This window comes from Panulirus ornatus, chromosome 55 (genome assembly GCF_036320965.1).
Source record: "Panulirus ornatus isolate Po-2019 chromosome 55, ASM3632096v1, whole genome shotgun sequence".
NCBI classification, from domain to species: domain Eukaryota; kingdom Metazoa; phylum Arthropoda; class Malacostraca; order Decapoda; family Palinuridae; genus Panulirus; species Panulirus ornatus.
Window position 1 is genome coordinate 34,962,101 of NC_092278.1, and position 26,995 is coordinate 34,989,095.

The window sequence follows — 26,995 nt, forward strand, 5'->3', positions numbered from 1 at the left end:
AATGGGATGAGAAGAGCAATGGTAATAGAAACTCTGAGCATAAGGAAATACTGATGAGTCAAAGAGAAATACCTCTTAACTTTTCATGTGCCTAGGGAGGCACAAACAATGTCATCCGTAGACATAGTCGATGTGCCATCGATGAACCGAACCAGGGCATGTGAAATGTCTAGGTTAAACCATGAAAGGTCTGTAGGGCCTGGATGTGGATAGGGAGCAGAGGTTTCGGTGCATTACACAGGACAGCTAAGGAATGGATGTGGGTGGATGTGATCTTTCTCTATATGTTTCCTGGCACTACTTCACTGTCATACAGGGTGGCAATACTGTTTCTCGTGGGGTGGAATGGCACTTGGAAATAGATAAAGGTAAATAAGTATGAATATGTGCATGTGTATATATATGTACATATGTATATATCTGGCACAGGGTGGGGAAGGGGGCGAAGGTTCTGGGAGCAATGAAGAATGTGTTGAAGAGAGATGGTTATCTTGGAGAGCAAAAATGGGTATGTTTGAAGGAATTGCAGTTCCAACAATGTTATATGGTTGCGAGGCATGGGCTATATAGATATGGTTGTGCAGAGGAGGGTGGATGTGCTGGAAATGAGATGTTTAGAGGACAATTTGTGGTATGAGGTGGTTTGATCGAGTAAGTAATGAAAGGGTAAGAGAAATGTGTGGTAATAAAAAGTGTGTGTTTGAGAGAGCAGAAGAGGGTGCATTGAAATGGTTTTCGGTCACATGGAGAGAATGAGTGAGGAAAGATTGACAAAGAGAACATATGTGTCAGAGGAGGAGGGAATGAGGAGAAGTGGGAGACTAAATTGGAGGTGGAAGAATGGAGTGAAAAAGATTTTGAGCAATCAGGGCCTGAACATGCAGGAGGGTGAAAAGCATGCAAGGAATAGAGTGAATAGGAATGATGTGGTATACCGGGATCGACGTGCTGTCAATGGATTGAACCAGGGCATGTGAAGTGTCTGGGCTAAACCATGGAAAGTTCTGTGGGGCCTGGATGTGGAAAGGGAGCTGTGGTTTTGGTGCATTATACATGACAGCTAGAGAGTGCATGTGAGTGAATGTGGCCTTTGTTATCTCTTCCTAGTGCTACCTCGCACGCATGCGGGGGAAGGGTTTGTCATTTCATGTGTGGCGGGGTGGCAACAGGAATGAATAAAGGCAGCAAGTATGAATTATGTACGTGTGAATATATGTATATGTCTGTGGATGTATATATAAGTTGAAATGTATAGGAATGTATATGTGTGTGTGGACGTGTATGTATAAACATGTGTATGTGGGTGGGTTGGGCCATTCTTTCATCTTTTTCCTTGCGCTACCTCACTAACGCGATAGACAGTGACAAAGTATAATAAACAAATAAATAATTTTTTTTTCAGACATATTCGCCTTATCCCACATTGGCGAGGTAGTGTTAAGAACAGAGGACTGAGCCTTAGAGGGAATATCCTCACTTGGCCCCTTTCTCTGTTCCTTCTTTTGAAAAATCAAGAACTCCATCCAACTTGTTTCAGCTGGGCACTGTTTATGGGTAAATGGCTAACTGCCAGTTCACAGATTTTTTTCTTTTATCATTTCTTTATAGTAGCTGACATGGTAGAGACAAAAGCATGCTCCAGTCATGACAATCTCAGATAAAAGGTAAGATATTAGGTATAATAAGAAGGAGCAGAAAGGATCAATTTGAACTCCTTAGGTGTTTATGCACCCAGTTGTTAAAAGATGAAAAGGTTATAGGCAGGGAGAATAACAAAACATCATCATCACTGTATAAGGAAAGAAAGAGGTGTAATGATGACCAATCCTCATGTGGCTGGTTTCTAGACATATACCGTGGGAAGAAGTAACCTGATGTGAGCTACAGGTCCTGGTCACAGGGATTGGGGCACACAGTGGAGTGAAAATGTGTGGATTTTTTCCATTTTCTAAATACCAATTATTAAGTAAATACTAGGGGCAATAATGGCCGCTGGCTGACTTCCTTGAATCAGATAAAGATCTTTATGTACAATTTGTCCTCATGGTACTCTAAAGCTCTTCCAAAAATTATAGAAATTACTACAATTTCTGCACTATAAAATAAAAAAACACTGCCTATACCTATCAAGTGGAATGGTGAGATACTAATTTGTTAACTAAAATGTCCAAGAAAAATACAATGTTCTCCTCCAATATACCATTATCCCCCCTAAGCTTCATGCAGCACCTAAAGTCAACCAAGCTACATTCTTAATGGTTCAAGGAATGATCTAAAATAGAAAATGTACTTACCTAGGTTCAAGGTGACTGGATGTAGCATTTTGACTCAGGATGGAGGAGAGTGGGCACTGGTACCCATTTTCTGACCAGTAAGTACTGTTCATAGCAGTGTTGCCATCTTGTTCAATGACTCTGCAGTTCTGTAATCCCAATTGAAAATCAATCATGCTGTGATTAAGCTCATCATAGCACAGCTTACAAAACAGTATTATAAATTCCCCTAAAACCAACATGGATAAAGAAATATTCAGTAGGTAGTTCATGCCCCCCATAAAACTAAAGCTGGAATATGCTTCTCAAGTTTGTTCACTGCACTTAAAGAAACACAAAGCACCAACATGAAAGGTCCAGAGGAGGACAACAAAGACGGTACCAGAAGTAAGGAAACCGGGTTACAGAAAAGAGTCAGATGCCTTAAATTTGCCGCCATGGAAAAGAGAAGAGTGAGCAGCACCTTTATCACAAATTCTTAAACCAGACTGATGAAGCAGGTAGTGAAGTTCTTCAAAAGGTGCAATGACAGAACAAAGAGAGAAAAGCATGAAGTTAGAGAAGAAACTCTAAAAAAAAAAGATGTAAAGGAGTCCTTTTAAGTACAAGAGTGGCAGGTGAATGGAACAGACTAAATGAGGAAAAATAAATACAGATATCAAGAAGTTTAAAAAGTATAATATTAGAGTAAGTTCAAAAGATAGGGCCCAAAAAATCAAATATCTCTCTTGTACATTAAAAACAGGCAATCACTACAGCAATAAGAGAGCATTTCCTGTGCGATGGATGGTAACTGTTAAACAAATGCATCTACACTTCCAAGGACAAAAATCTCATCTCAGTATCATACACTAAACATCTATGGATGCAGATTCATTATGATTTGGATATGAATTCATATCACCAAAACCTGTTTCTGTTAAAAGGTCCATATATGAGTGTCATAACAAAGTATCAACCATTTGCTGAAAGCTGAAGCACAAAAAAGAAACATTTAGTTTTCAAATATAACATGTCTCTAAAATTACCTGGGAATTGATGGATGTAGTATATGTATAGGGATCCATTATAAGAAACTCTGGAAAGATCAAGTGGTCCCGTCTTTTCACTGCAGACCCATTTTCCAACCAAACAGTGCGTTTGATGTGAAAACACAGACAATCTGGAAGCTGATATTGTAAAGAATTATACACATTCCAAAATCATTTTGTTCAAATTGAAAAAATAATAAAAAAGCCACTCACACTATATAGTTCCAAGACACAAATACCTAAAATATATAGGTGTTACTGAATTCTGCCTACAAATGGCTACACCACAGGTGAAAAGTTACATTTGATTTGTATGTTTCATCATCAACAGGCAGAAAGTGGTACAGTCCTACTGAAGATTTTCTTCCTCCAAAGAAGCCCATTTCCACACCTACGTGGTGTGCAGCATTAAAGCTGCTGAATTCCGATAAGAGGGATACTAGGGTCACATAATAATGATATATCAAGATACAATATTACAATGCCAAAATTGTTTCAATTCTGAAATTGCCATTTAACTTCTCTATAAAGTTTGTCGGTAAATTCAGTAGAATGGATCAGTTCCATCCACTGCAATATGACTCTTACAAGGTGTGGAATGACTTTTTCAAAACCTACTCGGAAGAACAGCCTTTTTATGTGTTTTAAAACTGGAGCACAATCTTATCTAGAAATTGGTGCCCCTGCTATGACTGACCCAGCCTATATATTGTTTGTGCATCGTTCGGATCCAGCAGTCAAAGAAGAGTCTGTTTCAGAGATTTCTGATGAAATATCAACCTACATGACAAATAATCTTCCCTTTTGATCTCTACAACACAGTCTATTCTTGGTCTATCTTTACAACCGTGGTTCTTTCACCTTACGCAATCTTTGGCCTGGGCCTACAATACGAATTTGACTGGTTAAACATTCTATCTTCCTTTGAAGTGACCTCTGAAGAGTCTACTTTAACCTTTTCACTGTGTAAAGCAACATTTTCCTGTATACAGCAATTCTGCTCCATGGCCATGAGAAATGTTTCTCTCTTCTGCAATCTATCTATCTATTTCTCTAATGTCTGTTCCCTCTGGAAACTTTTTCAAAGGGGTGGCCACAGCAAGATGTCTCCACATCTGATGAACTCCGGTGCTGCTTCTTAGCCTTCAGTGCTTCACCCTTTCTAGGCCACTAGCAGATGGCAAAAATCTAGTGTAGGGTTTCCAGAGGCTCCTATCAAACATCCCTTTTCACTACTTCTACCCTATGTTCCAACATCCTATTTCTAAATAATACTCCTGCCAAATGTTCCTATCTACTACTTCAAAACAATGTTTCTATTAAATGCTCTTGCCTAATGTTCCCACCTATCACTCGTATCTATTGCTTCTTCCCACCTATTACTTGTATCTATTGCTTCTTTCCACCTATTACTTCTATCTATTGCTTCTTCCCACCTACTACTTGTATCTATCACTTCTATCATTTTACCAAAAGGCAGGGCAAGCAAACAGTGCTCGCCAGACGAAAATCTAGAATTAAGAAGAATGAGTTGTGTGAATTGTGTTGTCAAGTAAAAACAGAAGGCTAGCAGTCACATGTAGGAGAAGCTGAGAAATAAGGACATCTACCTGAGGCAAAAGGAGTGCAACTTTATAACCTATGAAGTGCTGGCTCACTAAGCAGCAGTCACTAACCCTCCTAATAACCAGGAGGATAGTACCAGAAATATACCTCCCTGGTTGGTGGCTGGGTACCAACTAATACCTTACCCTCTTCTACTGTGAGCAATAACTCTGATCATGAATTGACAGCCAGACATCATGGGAGGTAATCACAAAGGTAAAAATGAAAATGTATTTGATACACTGCTTCCATACCATCCATCCACAAAGATATGACTGCTATGTATTTTCTTTGTTGACACTATAAACAGAAGTTTTCAAACAACATCAACATATATGCAATATGTGAGCTTTACATAAAGTGACAAACCTGATTATAAGGATGATGAACCTGATGCAGGTTTACAGGTTACATTTTACATTCATACTGATTTGTTTTTACAGCTTTTTCAGTAGTTCTGGCCTTATCTGAACTACCCACATCACTTTATATACACATTTTCAAACTTATAAAACTTCTTTTCACAACTTTTACATAAATCACAACAATCTCTTTCTAACACCCTTTAAATCACAGCAATCTCTTTCTAACATAACCTTTTCATAGCTTGATGACTTCATGGAACTTTTTAGAAAATGATTGGGAAATCTAATTACATGGTCAAAGGGTTAAGGACTAAAAGAATCTGACCATCCTGGCCCAATCCTTTAGAAACATTTTATTTTTAATACAGTAAAACTCTAAATGCAAGGAAAAGCACTATCAAGACTTCTAACATCCTTCAATAATTGACAAACAAGCTACAAAATTTCATGTTGTACAAAGTTTTCTTCAGCTTACAGGAATTCCTTTGCCTTCTTTCTTTGGAAAACCACTTTACCAGGGATTTAGAGCTTCTCCCAGAGATTAATATCACCAGCCATTGGTATGAGGATTCTAACATGCAACTCTTCCTAATCCAGACTTTACTGCTTCTTTTCATTAGCTTGAAAGCTGACCCCAGTGTGCAAAAATGTTCCAATTCACCCTATTCTGTGCATGCTCAAGCCCCAATTACTCTAAATCTTTCACTCCATCCATCCACCTCCAATTTGGTCTCTTTGTTCCTTCCACTTCGGATGTGTATCCTCTTTGTCAACCTTTCCTCACTCTTCTCTCCATATGTAAATAATGTATTTTATGATAAAAGCTTTCCTCTCAGATATAACTGGTTTGTATATGGAAAGACGGATCCAAAAGCATGATGTCCATCAATGACATACTAACAAACCATACATGCAACTATGTTGAGTAGGGTCCATGTAACTCTTCTTTTATAATACAAGGTCAAAGGCATATTTGATGAATTTCAACATTTTCTGAGAGACTCAAGGGCACAGATCATCAGAGTATATCTTAGCATCATGGCCTATCTCAAAATCAAGATGCATCTATCCTGATTACGAGGCATGGGTAGGTCCATGGATTAGGAGAAAGAAGTGAGGAAAATGAATGTACACAAAATACAGGAAACAGCAGTAAATGAAAGACCAAGAGGTTGAAAGCTTACAACAAGAAGGAATCAATCAAATAAATTTTGCCTAATGGGAATACTGGAGTAAAGTTATCAATATGTACAAGACCAACCTACATCTATATAAGAGTATGAAAAAGAAAATAATGCACTTACTTTTCCAATTGTCAGTTGCTTAGTAAATATAGTCTTAACATTGGACCCAGCTTTCTTTGTACACCCATCACAGGTTACATCTGTTACTTTCTCTTGCGTAATGTATGAATCTAGGAGTTCTTGCAATGTAACTTCTTCCCATGGAAACGATGGGAGTGAAAGAGAGAGTGACTCAAAACTTGTCCACTGTGCTGGATTCTGAAAAACATCACTATTCTAAGAATGTCAATTATCACATCTACAGTGTGCTTAAACTATCTATTTATTTCGTTTTGCTTTGTCGCTGTCTCCCGTGTTAGCAAGGTAGCGCAAGGAAACAGACGAAAGAACGGCCCAACCCACCCACATACACTATATATACATGTCCACACATGCAAATATACATACCTATACATCTCACCGTATACATATATATACACACACAGACATATACATATATACACATGTACATAATTCATACTGTCTGCCTTTATTCATTCCCATCGTCACCTTGCCACACACGAAATAACAACCCCCTTCCCCCTCATGTGTGCGAGGTAGCGCTAGGAAAAGACAACAAAGGCCCCATTCGTTCACACTCAGTCTCTAGCTGTCACGTAATAATGCACCGAAACCACAGCTCCCTTTCCACATCCAAGCCCCATAGAACTTTCCATGGTTTACCCCAGATGCTTCACATGCCCTGGTTCAATCCATTGACAGCATGTCGACCCCAGTATACCACTTCAATCCAATTCACTCTATTCCTTGCACGCCTTTCACCCTCCTGCATGTTCAGGCCCCAATCACTCAAAATCTTTTTCACTCCATCTTTCCACCTCCAATTTGGTCTCCCACTTCTCCTCGTTCCCTCCACCTCTGACACATATATCCTCTTTGTCAATCTTTTCTCACTCATTCTCTCCATGTGACCAAACTATTTCAAAACACCCTCTTCTGCTCTTTCAACCACACTCTTTTTATTACCATGCATCTCTCTTACCCTATTATTACTTACTCAATCAAACCACCTCACACCACATATTGTCCTCAAACATCTCATTTCCAGCACATCCACCCTCCTGCACACAACTCTATCCATAGCCCACACCTCGCAACCATACAACATTGTTGGAACCACTATTCCTTCAAACATACCCATTTTTGCTTTCCAAGATAATGTTCTTGACTTCCACACACTCTTCAAGGCTCCCAGAATTTTCGCCCCCTCCCCCGCCCGATGATTCACTTCCACTTCCATGGTTCCATCTGCTCCAAGATATCTAAAACACTTCACTTCCTCCAGTTTTTCTCCATTCAAACTTACCTCCCAATTGACTTGACCCTCAACCCTACTGTACCTAATAACCTTGCTCTTATTCACATTTACTCTCAACTTTCTTCTTTCGCACACTTTACCAAACTCAGTCATCAGCTTCTGCAGTTTCTCACATGAATCAGCCACCAGTGCTGTATCATCAGCGATCAACAACTGACTCACTTCCCAAGCTCTCTCATCCACAACAGACTGCATACTTGCCCCTCTTTCCAAAACTCTTGCATTCACTTCCCTAACAACCCCATCCATAAACAAATTAAACAACCATGGAGACATCACACACCCCTGCCGCAAACCTACATTCACTGAGAACCAATCACTTTCCTCTCTTTCTACACATACACATCCCTTACATCCTCGATAAAAACTTTTCACTGCTTCTAACAACTTGCCTCCCACACCATATATTCTTAATACCTTCCACAGAGCATCTCTATCAACTATTTGAAGAATTACCCAAACCACACAAGCTAGAATTACAAAACTAATACATCTTATATGATTCTTCTGGTAAACAAAAACAGTGAATGTACAATACAGCATACATAAGTACAGAACATAAAGAGGTTAAGAAAGTAATATATACAGCACATACATCATAAACCAAAGAATAGTCTTTGGGGCTTGGTGTGTAAGACAGACTCTCGTTTCAGCAAAATATATATGACAACCATTACACAAGGCTGTGAGTGAGGCCACTGTTCATTAGTCCCAAGCATGACTTTACTAAAGCAGAAGAGGAAATATGGCAAAAAATATAGATGTTTACATATCAGAGACTGAGTAAAGTGTGGCATAAGGTGAAGATAAATGAAACAAGGGGACTGACAAAGAAAGGAAGGTATTGAGGAAAGCAGTGCTTACATATACAGTGAAAGTGTGTGGTAATAGGATGGTGAATGCAGGTGTATGAGAATGAGTACTGGGTAGTGGAAGGAAGAAAATGAAGAAGTTATTTTGCCAGTGGAAGAGAAAAGATACAGGTATGAATGGCATCTGCAAGGAAATAAGTGTATGTGACCAGGAGGTGTAAATGAGAAAGCAGCATGTCAAGAGGGTGGTACAGAAGCTGAAAAAGCAAACAAATGAGAGATGGAGTTAAAGAGTATCAGCAAACTTCAGAGGAATGAAGAAATGTTTTGGAAAGACAAAAAGTTTACGGAGAGAACAGATGGGAGCGTCAGAAACAGAAATAAGTGGGAAAGTGGTTACAGAAAAGAGGACATTGCATGGAAGAGGGTGATTGTGTTGGAAATGAAACTGTTGAGGTCAGTATGTGTTAACAAGAGGGTTTACTGAGTAACAAATGATAGGCGAGGGAAGGTTAAGAAGAGCATACCTGATGTAGCTAAAGAGGGTGTGCTAAATGGTTCAGACATATGGAGAGATTGATTAAGGAGAGGCTGACAAAGAGAATGTGTGTCAGAAGTGGAGGGGAGAAGGAGAAGGGGGAGACCACATGAGAGATGGAAGGACAGAGCGATAAAGATTTTCAGCACTTTGGGCCACAAGATTCAGAAGTGTGAAAGGCAGGCACAGGTATAAAGTGGACTGAACCAGGGCATATGAAGTGTCCAAAATGACATAAATGGCCCATGAACACTAAGGTATATTTACATGAAAAATATACATGCACACTAAATAGTGAATAGAGAAAGAGCATTAATAGAAAAATCATTTGACAGAAAAGGTTAGAAGATGAGTCCCCATAACAATATAACTCCCCAACAAAAATACTGATAAGTAATCAAAAGACTGGATGTTTGATGCTGTTCGAATTCATTTTTTTTTCAAATAAGCCTTTTTACTAATGGTATATTTCTGAATGACATTCATATTGTAATCTAACTGATGCACTAGCTATATACTTTCTAGGTGTATTTCCATGTACATTAAAAGAATCATTAACACAAATTTTCAAGCACGAAAGATGCAACATTTAATTTCTGAATTCTTTCTTGCTTACTTAATCTATCAACACTTTCTGTACGCACTCAGATTACTGTGACTGCTCTTGTAACTCTAACTATTTCTTGTATTTTCTTTAAATATAAAAACCTTCATACATTATAACCAAAAAACCATGCAGACTTCCTTATAATATACACCTGAAGCATTATATATGGGTTCTTTGCCATTAACTCGCATAAAGATACACAACAGACATAGTTGAGGATGGCTACCTGCAGTGCCCTACTGTGGAAGTGGGAGACATCACAAAAGATGCAAAGATATACTTAACAATGATAATGCTTACCTTATGTCCACATAGGGTGCACTGAAGCTGACTGGCCAAGTATCCCCGGAAAGGACTATCAGGCTGATCACTGTGGATCTTCCAGTAGGAATTCTCTGTGCCCTGAGTCTTTGTTAGAGCAGCACCTGTATATGATTTCTTGCTAGCCTTATTTCCATACGCTATGTCTCTATCGTTTCCATTATCATCACAATCTGAAAACATATTCTTAGCAAGTTCTCCATTGGATCTGTGTTCTTTAGAGTTTCCATAATCAATATCATCACACACAGAAGTACTATCAAAGGTCTTTTCTATGTATAATGTATCACCATTTATACTCACTAACTGTTCTTTGCTCTGCTGTGCTTCACAGTCCTGATGAGATTTAACAATAAAGCTATCCTCACAACCTTTGTTATCACAAATCTGATTGTCTGAATCAATTTCAGCAGATGAACCTCTCATAATTTGGCCGCTATTGCACTCTGAGAGAGTTTCTGTGCCACTAACACTAGCCATGTGTGATTCATCACATCTACCCTCTACAAGAAACCCATTTACTTTAGAAAATATATTGTTCCTTTCTTTAACCATATTTGCATTATTTTTCATAAATATTTTCTTCTTTATTCCACATTTTTTTCCCTTGACACTAATACCTCCAACAGTCTGTTCCCAAACATTAGCTTTTAAGACCACTCCATCTTTTAGAGAATTCATGCAGTTGACATCAATCCATGAGACATCCAGAAGTGAAGGTACACTGGTAGCATTCATCAGCTCATCATCAATAGTAGCAGTGAGCACATGGAAAAGCTCGTGTGTGTCTTGTTCCTCTGAAGAAATAACCCAACCATGACCCCTTAGAGCACTCAGCACCTCACCTGCACAGGCATTACCTCCAAGGCTCCTTTCATTATTAAGTACTGCAAAAGAAAAAATATGAATAATTGGTATACATCTTAGCATATATATAAAGACAAAAAAGAGCAAACAATATGAGTAAGAAAATGCTGATGAAAGTAAGCAAGCATGGATGAGAGACCTGTGTGATGAAATGCCCAGAGAGACTGAGTGCAAAAACGTGAAAGTAAACAAAGTTAGCAAAGTGGATGAGGAATGGGAGGCATCTAGGAAGGCAGTGCTAGCATGTGCAGGAGAACTATGTAGTATGAGGTAAGAGAGAGGTGGGCAGGATGCAACAGGTAGTGTTTGGTGGGAAGCGAAATAAAGTTGCTAGTGGGAAAAAAAAAGTGTAGAGGCAATACTTATGATTATAAGGATGGAGTGCAAAAGAATGGGAGATGTACTAGAGAATGTAGCAGCAGGTCAAGAGGAAGATCCAAGGGCTGTAAAAGAGTTGGGGTGAGTATTAACAAACTTCAGGAAAAATAAGATGTTCTAGAAGGAAGTTGATAGTGTGACAAAAACAACAGGCAAATGAGAACATCAGTAAAGAGGGCTAGAGAGGTGTTGGTTACAGACAGATAAGATGATGATATGGATTGAGTATTTTGAGGGACTGATGAATGTGTTTGATAACAGGGTAGCATATGTAAGGTGTTTGGGTTAGGGAGGTATGCAAAGCGAGTCATGGAAAGTGGTTTGGTTAAGAAAAAATAGAGGGTGAAAGCCTTGTGTAGGATGATACATGGCAAAATAACAGATGAATTTCTTCAGGAAAGGGGTAACTGTGTTGCTGATTGGTTAGTTAAGATTTTAAAGGCATGTAAGAATTATGGTGTGGGGCCTGAGAATTGGCAGAATGCACGTACTGTGCTGTTGTAAGGAGGTATAGGGAAAAAGGTGAGTGTTTGATTTACAGAGGTGTATGTTTGTTGAGTGTACCTGGTAAGCTGTATGGTTGATTAGTGATTGAAAGTGTGGTGGCAAGTACAGAGCATCAGTCTCGGGAGTATCATTTCAGGAATTGCATAGGATGTGTGGGTCAGGTCTTTTGCAATGAAGAATGTGTGAGAAATACTTATAGAAAGAAAAGGATCTGTAGGTTGTATATAACTGGGTTGATACAGATGCTTTGAGGAAGGTCTTATGAATATATGGTGTAAGAGTAAAACTACAAGAAGCAATGAGGAGTTTTCACCATGAGATTATGGTTTGTCTATGAGCTGACAGAGAGGAGGGTGAGAAGCTCTAGGTGAAGGTGGGTCTGTGGCACAGGTAAGAGATGTCACCATGGTTGTTCAATTTGTTTATGGATGGGGTGGTGAGGAACATAAATGTAAGGGTCTTGAAGAGAAGGGTAAGTTTCAGTCTGGTGGGGAAGAGGGGGCCAGGTGAGTTAGTCATCTGTTATTTGCTGATGATACAGCACTAGTGGCAGATTCAAGTGAGAAATTACAGTGGGTGTCTGAGTTTGGGAACACATGTGAAAGGAAAGTTGAGAGTACATGTGAATAAAAGCAAAGTTATTAGGTTCAACAGGGCAGAAAGACAAGTTTGTTGGTGGGGTGAGTCTGAATGTAGAAAATTTGGAGGAACTGAGGTGCTTTCAATACCTGGGAGTAGACATGGAAGTGAAGGAGAGTCAGAGTACATGAAGGAGTGAAAGTTCTGGGAGGACTGAGAAATGTGTGAAAAGAGACATCAATATCTGGGAAGGTGAAAGTGGGTATTTGAAAGTACTGTAGTACCAGCAATGTTGTATGGACATGAGGCATGGGCTATAGATGAGACTCTACGAAGGAGGATGCATATGCTGGAAATGAGATTTTTTGAGGCTAATATGTAACACATAGAGGATTAATCAAGTAAGTAATGATACAGTAAGATAGAGAGAGGTGGAAATAAGAAAGAGTACATCAGAGAGAGCTGAATACAGAGTGGTGAAATGGTCTGAAAAAACAGGGAGTGAAATGGTCTGAAGAAACAGAAAGAATGAGTGAGGTCAGGTTGAGGAATGAGGATATGTGTTTCAGAAGAGGAAGGGACACAAAGAAGACCAAATTGGAGATAAATGGATGGCCTGAACATGTAGGAGGGTTACAGATGTGCATGGGATAACAAATTGGAATGATGTCATAAACAGGGAGCAACATGCTGTCAGTGTACTTACAGTGGAATGGCTATGGACAGGAGACTGTGGTTTCAGTGCATTACACATGACAGGTATGAAATGCATGAATGAATATTCCTTAAGCTACCTTGCTAATGAGGATAATGGAAAATAAGTATGAAAGAAAAGAAAGAAAATATGCAGTAGGTAAGTATTTACTATTAAGTCCAAAGGGGAGGATGAATGGATGGATTAGATGAGGGCTGATTACAACACCAAGAATTCAAACTTAAAAAGGCCAATGCTTATTATTCACGGTCAGCAATGATATCACAGAAGCCCTTGAACCTGATCTGTAAGAGTCAATTCATAGGCTGATGGTGAAGAGGGTCTATGGAACATGAGGGTGTAGTGATAACAGCCTTTAACCTGAGCCATAAGGCCAATGGTGTGAAGAGTGTGCCTAAGATGACTGTAAGTGAAGATTGCCTCTGCTGTGACCTGAAATGAGCAGGCCAAAGACCAGTGATGTCAGGGATGTAGTGAAGATGAAGGTGTTAAAAAGATAATGAGGTAGTAAAGACAGCCTTTGATCCAACCCCCCAAGAGTGAGGTGAATCTAGGTTTACTACAGTTATGGTGAAAGTGTATTTAGTGGTGTCTCCCTCCATAAAGAACATAATGGTGAATTTTGGTGCCAAAAGGTAACACAAATGCTGGCTTCGATGATGCTAACATGGATAGTTTTTCAAAATGGGGAGGAATTAATTTGAGGGCATAACGAAGAACTGATCAGAAATAAAACTGAGAAGGAATATGTTTACAGAAATTAAATATTAAGTGCTCTCTGGGAATTGGAAAAGTTAAAGTAGACTGAACATGGCCAAATATCACACTCATCTCAACAAAATTAATTATGCCAACAGTGCTGAATTTCTAACAATATCACTAACAAGTGTTGTGCATAAAGTCCAACAGAAAATAACTAAAATCCTACACTTGACGGTACAACGTTATCAAAAAACAAATTTTCAATGAGTAAAGTAAAAAATATGCTACATTTCCACATGACAATAACCAATCATTCACAAGATAGGACAAACCATTAAAATACACACATCTGCATACTAGTACTAACATAAAGACTGTGTACTAAACAATTAAGGGGTATTAACAATAAAAGATACATAAGCATACATTAACTCTTCAAAATTTGATTTTTGGATTGAACATTGTAAATTTTATAGTAATAATGCATGCAACCGATTCTTTGACAGTAATGCGTTATGACTATTCTCTGAAATACAATCAACTATCAAAATAGCTTTCAATAATACAATCCTACATCATGGATGCTGCTCCTAAACAAGCAAATTCTGTCAAATTATAATCACATCAGTTAACAATCTACAAGAAACCTTTAAGGTCAACACATAAGTGATTATCAAATGTGGCTGAAGGTGCTGCAAATCAACAGTTTTCAATCCTACCCTTTTCTGAATTTAACAACAGTTTAGCTTTATTAAACAGTCTAAACTTATTTTGTTTGTCAATCACAAAAAATTTCCTCAATCTGGATGATACCTTTAAGTAGATTCAGCAGAGCAGACACTAGTGGAGGTGATGAGTCAGAATACTTGGTGCTGAGCCACGTGATGAACAAAGGACAAGATGCAAGTGACTGCACCAAGGCATTCAGAAAGCATGAATTGCCAATGTTTGCCAAACCAGGGATGTAATCTGCAACCAAAACAGAGAATAATTTAGAAAATCATACTGTTCACTTAGGAGACTTCTAGGCTTATACCCAGCCTGTGATGATTATGTGGGCCAGCATCCTCCTTGTCCAGAAAACCAGCAGGACAGCTTGAGCTAAGTTGTGGGGGTAGAAGATCTCCAAAGTCAGTATAAGTTTTACAGAGGTGGTCACATTAAACTACATTACTCATTAAGTACAAGTAGTCAGCAGCAAAATTTGGTAAGAGCTAATAGCCTGTAAAGGGTTAGGCACTAAAGGCTAAGAAGTGGCACAGGAATTCATCATTTATAAAGACTCTTTTGCCATGGCATCAGAAACATAAACAGGTAATACATAAGTAAGGTATTTTCAAGATGTAATCCATGACTGCCTTTCCTTGTCTCATTCAAAAATCCACCAACAACTTGCTATATTAGTGATGCCCACAGGCAAGGCCACACCAGCACATCAAAATCCCACTGAGGTAGGCTAGACCAAGAGGCTCTATGTCCCAGTCCCCTCATCGTAACCCAACCAACTTAACAAATAAACCTTATCTAACTCCCATGTAGGGAGTTCTGCTAGACAGCCAGCCAGCCCTCCCCTCAACACAACAAAAATTATAAGAATGAAGTGATCTTACATCATTAGAAGAAATATTTCCTTTAGCGACACATTATCATTTACTCTCAAGCATAGGAATGGACTCCTTACACTACAAAGTGATTCAGACCAGTGATCTGAAGAATTTCTATCTTTTATCTTATGACAACGAATAAGTGATGGGGAAAGGGCAAAGCAAATTACAGATTAGGGAAAATGTTACTGTACAAATGAGTGGAAAATATGTAGAACTCAACAGAACTTATGAAAATCTCACCTAACTTCCCTTAAAAACTAAATTTTACATTCAAATATACCTGACACACCCATGTTTTCACCATCACCCAAACTACCATAAAAATGTAAACACCGTGGACAACATGCAGCAGCTGGTAACACCATCACCCACATCAACACTACCATAAATCTCAGATCAAAGGTAGGTTAGCTATGGTTTTCATACATTCTGATGATTTCTACAAATATTTGCCATCTTCCCAGCACTCCCTACTATCACTTATCTACAATCACTGATAAAAAAGATGGTCCAAAACAAGCAGAACCAGTCTAAATCACTTCTACAGAGTGAAAGAATTTCAATGATAGACATCTCTTCAAAATAAATGCTAATATCATTGCATCATTAAACTGAAACTTTATGCAATACATCCCTTCCCTTATGTATTCTTTCAATCTTCAAAAACAGAGATGGCCATACTTCAATACCTCTCTTTGCCAGAATTTGTTGTTCTTTTAGATTCCCAGTCCCATCTAGCTTGTCTATTTCTAATATAACTGTCTATTCTGCTCATAAAAACATTGTGAAGTATCTCATTTAAAGATTACTAAAAACGGCTGATTTAACCTTATTTATCTTTTTATTACCACTGATACCAACATGTCTAAGACGCCAGCAAGATTCTACACTCTTTAGCTTGCAGTGGTCTTGCAATCTAATGTTTGACTTTTTGAGCTATGGGATACACAAGCATAATGTGTGACATGGCTTAGAAGGCAGTATGGGAATTAGAGCAGAATGTAGATTTCTTTTCTGGGGACTGCTCAATCAATTTAAATGCAGCCTGAATACCATTTAGTTCTACAGTAAAAATCAATGATTCTTAAGGGGAGTTTTGGTACACGAGACTCTTCTTCAATCAGTCCAGCAACAAGTGCGCCTTTGACACATTTTTAGCCATCTGTATCTTTTCTGTCTGCATGACCAGTTCATGCTAAAAGATTTTACTTTTTTTTGCAACAATGTTGCTTCTGGCGGCTTTTAACCAAGCCCTGCAAAGTTTAACATTGAAAACTGACTGGTGCAAGAAGAGTTCAATAAGGTCGTCATATGTTCAGATGATTTCAACAGGTTTTCCACTTACTCTGAAATCTTTAAAAATACAACATTTCCCCTGATCTTCATTGCCCTTCTCGCTACCATGATATTATCACAAAAACAATGATAAAATCACACTCTTGTCAATCTTATTACATTCTCTGCAATGTACATTTTCACTGTAAAAAAAATTTCAGAATATTGCCAAGTGTCCCCAAATTAACATATCGCTAAAATCACATCAAAAATATCATCATAATGTTTTCAGCAACCTCCCTCTTACTTGATATGGGGCCGAAGTGCTACTGGCGGCCTAGAAAACAGTTCTCCCATAGAACACCCTGAGCCAATGTTCACCACTGACCTAAGCTAAGGTTAAGGGCGAGTTTGAAGAGTATATTAGGGCATTAATTCTGCTACACTGCCATCATTACACACAGTCAGAAGCGACTATCTTCTGGGGCGCCGGTAGCACTTCGGCCCTTGTTGTTGTTCGGGTACAACCCAGAAATAAAGTCACAGGAAATGATAATCAATATCTTATAACCTTTGTATTAATGAATATAATCTTCTTGTGATCTGTAAATCTTTACCAATTCCTTTACTCACCTTTCTTTCTTCTTCTCTTTCTAATATCTGCAGGTCCTCCAAATATCACATATGCCCCAATGAAGACCACTCCAGCCAAGGCAGCTGAGGTGGTCAGAGACATGTGGAACAGCCCCACCTGAACCATCATGCAAGGCCGGGTTCACACACTCTTCCCTCCGGCCCTTACAACTTAATCCTTGAACCCTATGGTTTTCACGGATTTCACCGTCAATCCTGTCATCCACGTCATTATGCAAATGAAACGTTTCCAGCCGATAGAAATACTGTTTGTGAATAACAACATCAAGGGATTTCTTTCATGTATGATGTTGAGTTTTGATGGTTACAGACTGCTAAATGGATATTAATCCACGAGTGGTGTCCACGACCATCATTACTCCATCATCAAGCCGAGTACTACTCGGGTACATCCCCTGCCTACTGTTTTGGTCGTGTAACGTTAAAAACGGGTCACGTAATGAACATAATGGATCTTTACTTTCTAGATTTGCCTGATTTTCTGCTATAAGGTGTTCTAAAATATTCGAAACCCTTAAGTACGAAAACTTACACGTAATTTTTGGATCAGACTGTTCGTAAAAGTGACAAAGAAACCAGATTTGCTTTATGACAATAATCTTTCAGAACCGGGAGCTATGACACTTTTTATTTTTTTCATTCATACCACGCAATATTAATTCTCTAACAATAACATACAGCTATATAGGTCAAGGCTTACCACAAGCGTCATGAATCCTAGCTTTCAAATAAAATAAGGATAGAGCTTCTAAAAATACACCTCTGTCTCTTCAACCCACAGCCTACAACTTAGTCCACCGCAAACCAGTGCGTGTATACTTCTAAAAGTTCAATACTGTGGTGGTCTCTAAGATAGCTTTCAACGACCAAATATAACTTACAGTTCCTTAACATTAACCGTAGGAATATTCAGAAATGTCTTACGTACACATTCACATATGGGAAGATATGGTGGCATAACTCTAATATACGTTCAGGGAAAGCTCGTTGCCAAATATGAAGGGGAGATTAAACCTTTGGTTACCAATTCATCAACTATCAAAGGTGTAACACGAAGAGGGAATCTACATTTGGTGGACGTTAGGTCTCTAAAAGATAGTTCTGTATAACATATCATTCAAAATAATTCATGTTATTGTTACTTTCTTACCCTGGTCTTGAGTAATGTTGAACCTTAGGTGTAGTAACCATTTTGTACAGCTTGCAAGTTTCTCTGTTATGTAACTTCTGAATTTCTATATACTGTTAGCGCTCCCAACGTCATCATTAATTAGCCGTGTGAGCAGTTCGAGGTCGAGTCATACCAGTTCTGTAACAACCACTTAACTTTCTCAAAATGACGAATATTGGGTAATGATTACCACAATTTAGCAAGATAATCACTCCAGTGTTCTTCCTAGCTTTGTCTCTGGTACACAGTTTTCTTCAGGGCAAAGCACCCGTTCAACATGATAATATGTTGAAAGCCATGACACACTATTCAAAGCTTCCAATGTGTCGTCTTCCCTTGGGGTATGAATCTTTAGTAGTAAGTCCATTTAAAGTCCCGTCTCATGCACCATCTCGTAGACCTCGTCACGTATGCACGGATCGCCTGGGATTAAACCTACAAAGGTACGAATCCTACTCGCGCAAGCAGGTCCACAGCCCATCCAGCTGTTCATCCTCCCCTGGGGACTGGTGCGTGTGAATATGAATGATGACGTGATAAACATATACACAGGCAAGAGACGGGGTAACACGACTGTAAAACTTTCTTCCTGCACACCACAAAGAGTATTTACAATATTATGGCCTACGAAATTTATTTCCTCTATATCGCGTTGTACCGAACCCCATAAAGTGGTTGCTTGAGGCGGCGCTAACCTACAGTGTGGATGTAGTGCACCACCAGCTTATAATGCAACAGAAGTCGTACTCCCTAACAGAGAAGACGACTGCGTAGGTCTTCAAGAATCCTTTTGAGCAGAGACACAGTCCGAGGTAAGGCGGTCATAGGTGCTTGTGCCCAGAGAGATGAACGCTTTTCAGACAGTCCGAAAAGAAATTACGGGGAAGGGCATAGGATTAAGTAAGAGGAGTATCAGGGGTGAAGGAATGTTAGAGTCATCAAAGGTGGAGTTAGTGGAGAAACGGGAACCAAAGGGAGTTTCTTTGTCAACGGTCTACCGTCAGAAAAGGTATAGCGACAGCTGTTAGAGAAGTTTTAAGCTAAAGACCAGAAAGACCTATCAGTGGATGACGAGAAGAGGTTATCGCACTTCCTTTGAATGAAGGAACGCTTTGCATTACGGATAACGCGCTTCCTGTGATCACGGGCGGTGTTAAATACTGAATGGAAGCCAGAGGAAGGAGATTTTTCCCCAACCCTGATTCCTTGCCTGAATGGCCTCAGAACAGGAACGGCTGAACCATGGACTGAATGAAGAGGTCGTCTTGAAGGAAAAGAGGATAAAAGCCTCCAATCCCCCAAGAATAGCCTCACCTACGCGTTTGCCGGAGACAAGCATCACATAAGAGACAGTAGTTTACCCATGGGTAGTTAGAAAAGGAGTTACCCAAGTTATTCCAGACCGTTTTCTTGAGGTGTCAGTATTTACGCTTAGAAGAGGCTGCTGGAGGAGGAGGTGCCGTTAGAATATATACATTTATGAGTGTGATCAGATGAACCAATTAGGGCGAGGATGTGTACTTACAGCGGGATGGACTAGAGGTGAAAAACAGATCCAGAATATTAGGAGAACTGTCACAGCGGTCAGGAATATGGGTAGGGTGGGAGATAATTTGCTTTAAATAGTTGAGAATGGAGAACGTGAGGGCTTCAATCCCTCCACCATCCGTATGGGAGGAATTCAACCATTCCCTATGGTGAACGTTGAAATCCACCGAGGTAGAGGATCTCGGCTTGCGTGTGAGAGGATGTCATAGTCTTATGGCAGGAGTTTAGACAATCGAAGAAAGATATAAACTTTGAAGAATTAGGAGAACAGGCGAAACAGAGGAAAAGTGTGGAAGTTGGGAGACAGACCTTCACCCATATAACATCAGAGTTTAGGGACTCAAGCTCCTTGAGGCGTGCGACAGGTATGTTGATGTTGAAATAAGCACAAACACCACCTTTGAACCGAGATCGTGAGTGGAAATTATAGTTGGATATGGAAAAACGACCAGTGAGAGCATCATTAGACATCTGTGTCTCAGACAAAGGTAAGATATTAGGAGAGGGACTAGACAGATGGTATTCAACAAGGGAGAGGTCACTAGAGAGACCACGAATGTGTGTATAATGAACAGAAAAAGATGGTCTAACAGAGAGGGAAAGGTCGTGGTAGGGGCCGGTACTGCTTCTGCCAGAGCCCTCCCTCCCTCTCATGGGCAGTAGAGTCAGGCAGAAAACCGGAGATTCTTAGCACCCCATGATGCCGGAGACTAGTGGCCACAGATTTGTTGGACTGTCATGGTAGTACTTCTAAATGTTTGGGTGGACAGGAGGTGGCAAGAGTACTTAACTGAATATATATATATATATATATATATATATATATATATATATATATATATATATATATATAGGTTATTAGGTACAGTAGGGTTGAGGGTCAAGTCAATTGGGAGGTGAGTTTGAATGGAGAAAAACTGGAGGAAGTGAAGTGTTTTAGATATCTGGGAGTGGATCTGGCAGCGGATGGAACCATGGAAGCGGAAGAGGATCATAGGGTGGGGGAGGGGGCGAAAATTCTGGGAGCCTTGAAGAATGTGTGGAAGTCGAGAACATTATCTCGGAAAGCAAAAATGGGTATGTTTGAAGGAATAGTGGTTCCAACAATGTTGTATGGTTGCGAAGCGTGGGCTATGGATAGAGTTGTGCGCAGGAGGATGGATGTGCTGGAAATGAGATGTTTGAGGACAATGTGTGGTGTGAGGTGGTTTGATCGAGTAAGTAACGTAAGGGTAAGAGAGATGTGTGGAAATAAAAAGAGCGTGGTTGAGAGAGCAGAAGAGGGTGTTTTGAAATGGTTTGGGCACATGGAGAAAATGAGTGAGGAAAGATTGACCAAGAGGATATATGTGTCGGAGGTGGAGGGAACGAGGAGAAGAGGGAGACCAAATTGGAGGTGGAAAGATGGAGTGAAAAAGATTTTGTGTGATCGGGGCCTGAACATGCAGGAGGGTGAAAGGAGGGCAAGGAATAGAGTGAATTGGAGCGATGTGGTATACCGGGGTTGACGTGCTGTCAGTGGATTGAATCAGGGCATGTGAAGCGTCTGGGGTAAACCATGGAAAGCTGTGTAGGTATGTATATTTGCGTGTGTGGACGTATGTATATACATGTGTATGGGGGTGGGTTGGGCCATTTCTTTCGTCTGTTTCCTTGCGCTACCTCGCAAACGCGGGAGACAGCGACAAAGCAAAAAAAAAAAAAAAATATATGAAAGTTTTGAATAGGCGTTTAGTGCTAGCAGACAACTCATCCAACCTCAGCTTGTACCGGTCCGAAGGTTATGTGAAGCCGACGGTGCAAGCGACTAGTTAGGTGCCACGTCTGTCAGGTTCAGGCACTCCTCACCATCCATCTCGCCTTCAGTGTAAATGCAGCTAGCAGTAGCCTTCTCACAGGTGACTGGGCCTCTTTGAGTACAGCCTACCGCTGCTGCCACACGCCGTCCACGTAACCAGCCCGATCTACATCGCTTTCCGCCCCACTGGGGTCCCTGGCCGCCTACTCGCACTCACTCTGCGGGTGTAACATTTCATGACGTCCAACGTGGCCCCACACCGGCCTCTCTTAATCTTAGTTCTGCGGGGGGTTCGGAGTGGGATTTTGTTCTGTGGGCTTAGGAGTGGGACTTGGTTCTGTGGGGTTTGGAGTATGACTTGGTTCTGTGGGATTAGGTGTGGGGCTTGGTTCTGTTGGGTTAGGAGAGGGACTTGGTTCTGTGGGGTTTGGAGTGGGACTTGGTTCTGTGGGGATTTGGAGTGGGACTTGGTTCTGTGGGGTTAGGAGTGGGACTTGGTTCTGTGGGGATTTGGAGTGGGACTTGGTTCTGTGGGGCTTAGAGTGAGATTTGGTTCTGTAGGGTTTGGAGTGGGTCTTGGTTCTGTGGGGTTTAGAGTGGGACTTGGTTCTGTGGGGGTTTGGAGTGTGACATTCAGAGAAGCCAGTAGTTTTGAGACCAGAACGATTGTGGGGCAGGAGCTCCTCTTTCCCCGACCGATCCTGGGAGAACAAATAACTTCCGAAGAAAAAGAGACAATATGGATATTGATGGGGTACGAGGGACATAAAGAACCTAACTTACGTCTGCAGGTTTGGGATACAGTCAACCAGCCACAGCATGCCTGGCCCAGCAGACGGAGAATACAGGAACCAGCAAGTGTCATCTCAGTTTTAGAGAAAACAGAACCAATAACCAGTTACAAACTTCCACTATGTGTAACCAATAACCGGTTACTAACTTCCACCATGTATAACCAATAACCGGTTACTAACTTCCACCATGTGTAACCAATAACCGTTTACTAACTTTCTCCATGTGTAAGCAATAACCAGTTACTAACTTCCACTGTGTAACCAATAATCAGTTACTAACTTCCACCATGTGTAACCAATAATCAGTTACTAACTTCCACTGTGTAACCAATAATCAGTTACTAACTTCCACCATGTGTAACCAATAATCAGTTACTAACTTCCACTATGTGTAACCAATAACCAGTTACTAACTTCCACTATGTGTAACCAATAACCAGTTACTAACTTCCACTATGTGTAACCAATAATCAGTTACTAACTTCCACCATGTGTAACCAATAATCAGTTACTAACTTCCACTGTGTAACCAATAATCAGTTACAAACTTCCAGTTACAAACTATGTGTAAAGGAAATGAAATAACGTTTACATCTTTGTGCCCTTCTTGAAAAGGTTCATTGATAATCAATATCATGACATTATTTGTTTAGAAGTTCTTTTTTAATCTCATGATAATCTTCCTTATGATACTAACTGATGGTAGCATATTCCCATGCTCTATAGCTCTAGTGGTGGAGGATACTTTTGCTTTCATCTCGTTTTCTGTACCTTTATACCGCTTTTATTATCACTATTATCATCATTACTATTATCATCATTATTATCATTATTATTATTATTATCATCATCATTATCATCAAAGATTAAGTAAAGATGGCGTTGACGAGAAGAGTTTTGATAACAGATGGGAAAAGTTGGAAAAAATGATTTCTTATCTTCCCTCAAGGGATTCATATCTCAGTGACAGAGTTCTATTGTTGTTTTCCTTAGCCACGCACTCAACTTTTCCTTCGTCCTTGGTAAGTTTGGCGGCTGAGAATACCACGGGATTCTAAATCTCGTCCGACTTAGCCCTGGGGTGATGCAGAGAACAGTGCTCACCATGTGAAACCTCACATTATCTGCTGATATTCCGTAGATCACTTCTGATTATCAATCCAATGTTTCCTTCGTCTTATACTTCTAAAAGATGGCTTACAAAACATACGACAAAATGCACTACCTTGAATCTGTTTGCATTGTGAAGCTTCCTTGCCATGTCTCGGAATATCACAACAATTTGTATAAACCTCTGAATCATGAGGCAACCTTCCTTTGTTTATGGCTTATTTCTTACTCTCGTATCATGAGCCTATTGTGAAAGACATTTCACTTTTAAGTCCTGTCTCCGGGTCACCAATAAGTGAAATAAACGAGGCCCCGAACCAATGCATTATGGTACCCCTGCTCATCACGCTGAGCCAATGGGGTGCATGTTCGTTTAATATCCACGGTTGTTTTTTTTATGTGTGTCTGTGAGCCAATGAGTAGACGATGGGAAGGTGTGGTTGCAAGTGGGGTGGAGGGAGTGGAAGATGGAAGAGCGAAGATGCCAGCGGGCTGGAGGGGAGAGGATGGTGGGGGATAAGGCCACTGCCGCCTTAGGCGATATGGCAAGGTCGCCGCTCAAGGCTTTGGTCTGGCCGACGCCTCACTGCAAGGATGATGCCAATCAGGAAATATTTCAAACTTAAATTGATTCCAAAAACTATTTGCCGATGTCCGAACGCCATCCATTCGTGTCATCAGGACTCGAAAGTTATCATACAATTATGTTCATAAGACCTTGACCAAGGTTATCAAAGGAACGAGATATATGAAGATTATGGGAGAAAAAATCATGAAACAGCTGCTCACAGATATTCAAGCTATGAATTTTAAGAAGCATTTCTCTTATATCTAAGACACAACAGCCGTTTACGAGCCTGAACTGTCATAAACATCGTCTGGGGTTGGATCGTGATGAACTCAGCGGAAAACAAATACATAATCATGAGAAATAATATATATATATATATATATATATATATATATATATATATATATATATATATATATATACATACATAACCAATGTAAAACAACGCCCTTCTCTTGTCTTCAAACTCTGAATATCTTACAGAAATCTGTCTCTTATACATTAACGTTTTCCTGTGATTAAACACTTCAAGACTGGCTCTTACGGAATGGTTAAATCATTCTCCAAAAGCGGCCTGTTAACATATCGCACAAGAGATCCAGCTGACAAAAGATGAGCAAGTCACCTTAAGCAACAACATTTGACAACGGGCGGGTGATCGCTACTCACCATGACTCTCTAGTCCCCCCGGTACTCTTGGATTTAACGGAGCTGCGTCGTTTCGAAGTGCAACTCTTTGAACCTGAACGGTGCAACCCTTGGGTAGGGAAGGGCTGGCCATTGATTCGCCCCTTGAAGAGGGTCACGTTAAAAGATAGTCCATTATACCATTATACTCAGGGGTTGTACTGCCCAGCTCAAAGACCACACCGCCTTTCACGACGACCTTTTAAGTCGTGCTCAAGGGTCGTACCGTCGTGCTCAAAGGCCGCATGTCGCACTCAAGGTATCACAATGAAAATCAGTATTTTCTGTTTACATTCTAACATTCAAAATCTACACTGTGGAATTAGATTGTCTTTAAAACGGAATATATTAATATTATTTTCAAGTTACATAAATCCAAGAGTACATCCATCACACATTTCACATTATTTTCTATGTAATGTTCCTAATTCTATCTTTAAAACCAAGCTCATGAAAATATGGTCTGTAAATGTTCAATGTTAACATTTCATAATTTCCGTGGCCATAAGGCAAAATCTGACCTCCTCAGCTTTAAGTTACCCCTAAACAATAGTGAGTTGGTGTGAAGTTACCAAAAATTTAGCTCCAGTACTTTCAGTTTTGCCTAAATCATTCTAGCGCCTTCGATTCGCGTTACTGATCAAATTTCTAAAGCCACTATATACAACCCAAGTACCTCAATATTCTGGCCTCAGTACTTCAAAAACTTTCACTAACATCTATAGATACTTTTCTAACTCACCAAGATTGGTTTCGAAGATTATCGAAGAAAACGCTGATCCACCCGAAGTGATTATGAGTCTTCGACCACAAAATTCGAAAAGCTTCACTAATGTCTCTCGAGAAACATTGTTTCCCACAAAATCACAAGTCATGCTTAGTTTTAGTTGGTAAATGTCTTTGTTTCACACATGACAGAATGAAAAAGCTAGCAAGCCCGCAGCCTCCGGCCGCAATGAGGTGAACAAGCGTTCTTTCTATGCTTCATCATGTGCGGGGACTCAACCTTGAGAGGCAGGGTCCGGTAAACAGTTTATTCATAATCTCATCATCCATGTCTCTGATTGCAACTAAAATTTGCCAGCAGACACTTTCTCGCATTTATTACTCTCCTGAGGTGGAGCTCCGGCCACAGACTTGGTTCAAATGTCAACCTCAAAGTCCCATTAGTATGAAGCCCCCTCATCTTATTACTATTGAATAATATTCGGATCGAGGCCTTTTCTTCCACTGTGTTACAACCCCATTACTATGCAATTACTCGGGTTGAACTTCACATACTTTGGAGTTTGCCGAGGTCCCCTTGTAAGTTGATGCAATCCTTCTCGCTTTTCACTCCCCTAATAAATTTGGGATCATCAGCAAACAAATTCCGGTTAGTGTTCAATCCTTCTGGGATTGTTGTTTACAAAGATCATTGAAGAGCTACGGTCCCAGGAATGATCCTTGCTGCATCCCACAGGTGTGTGCGTTGTAATCTGTGGGCCCTAAGATCTTAGATGGAGGTAGGAGGAAGGAATATGGGAGGGGGGGACGCGTGAGAAGGAGGAGGAGGAGGAGGAATGTGGGGTGTGAAGGGCGGGGTGCGGCGATGTTCGCTAGGCTCAAGGCCGCAACCCAGCCATCCTAGGCTATATCACGACAGCAGTACAGAGGTAAGAGGGTTTTTTTTTATATCAGTAATGGCCGCACTTACTGTGACGTCATTTGGTATAAAAACGTCCCGGTTATTATTGCTGTGATGGCCGCATTTGTGACGTCACTGTAAATAAACCCCGTATCGGCTGCACTTTCCTTGGCGTCATCAGGTGAACAGTCTACCCGATGCTCGATATGTTTCATTGCTTTATCTCTTTAA

General features: G+C 40.2%; 1 protein-coding gene across 2 annotated transcripts in view; it reads right to left on the reverse strand.

Moving 5' to 3' along the window:
- The window catches only part of Usp30 (ubiquitin specific protease 30), a 131,759-nt gene that overhangs the window by 10,641 nt on the left and 94,123 nt on the right, over window positions 1-26,995 (reverse strand). The window contains exons 1-6 of one of the 2 annotated variants that reach the window (XM_071693404.1): window positions 17,438-17,870; window positions 14,736-14,891; window positions 10,154-11,061; window positions 6,579-6,776; window positions 3,302-3,442; window positions 2,295-2,422 (exon numbers count right to left, since the gene is read on the reverse strand). In XM_071693404.1, coding sequence (XP_071549505.1) covers window positions 2,295-2,422; window positions 3,302-3,442; window positions 6,579-6,776; window positions 10,154-11,061; window positions 14,736-14,891; window positions 17,438-17,567 — 1,661 coding nt within the window. In that variant the 5' untranslated portion in view covers window positions 17,568-17,870. Of the gene's footprint in view, window positions 1-2,294; window positions 2,423-3,301; window positions 3,443-6,578; window positions 6,777-10,153; window positions 11,062-14,735; window positions 14,892-17,437; window positions 17,871-26,995 lie in introns of those variants that run through there. The other variant, XM_071693405.1, reaches the window with a different exon arrangement.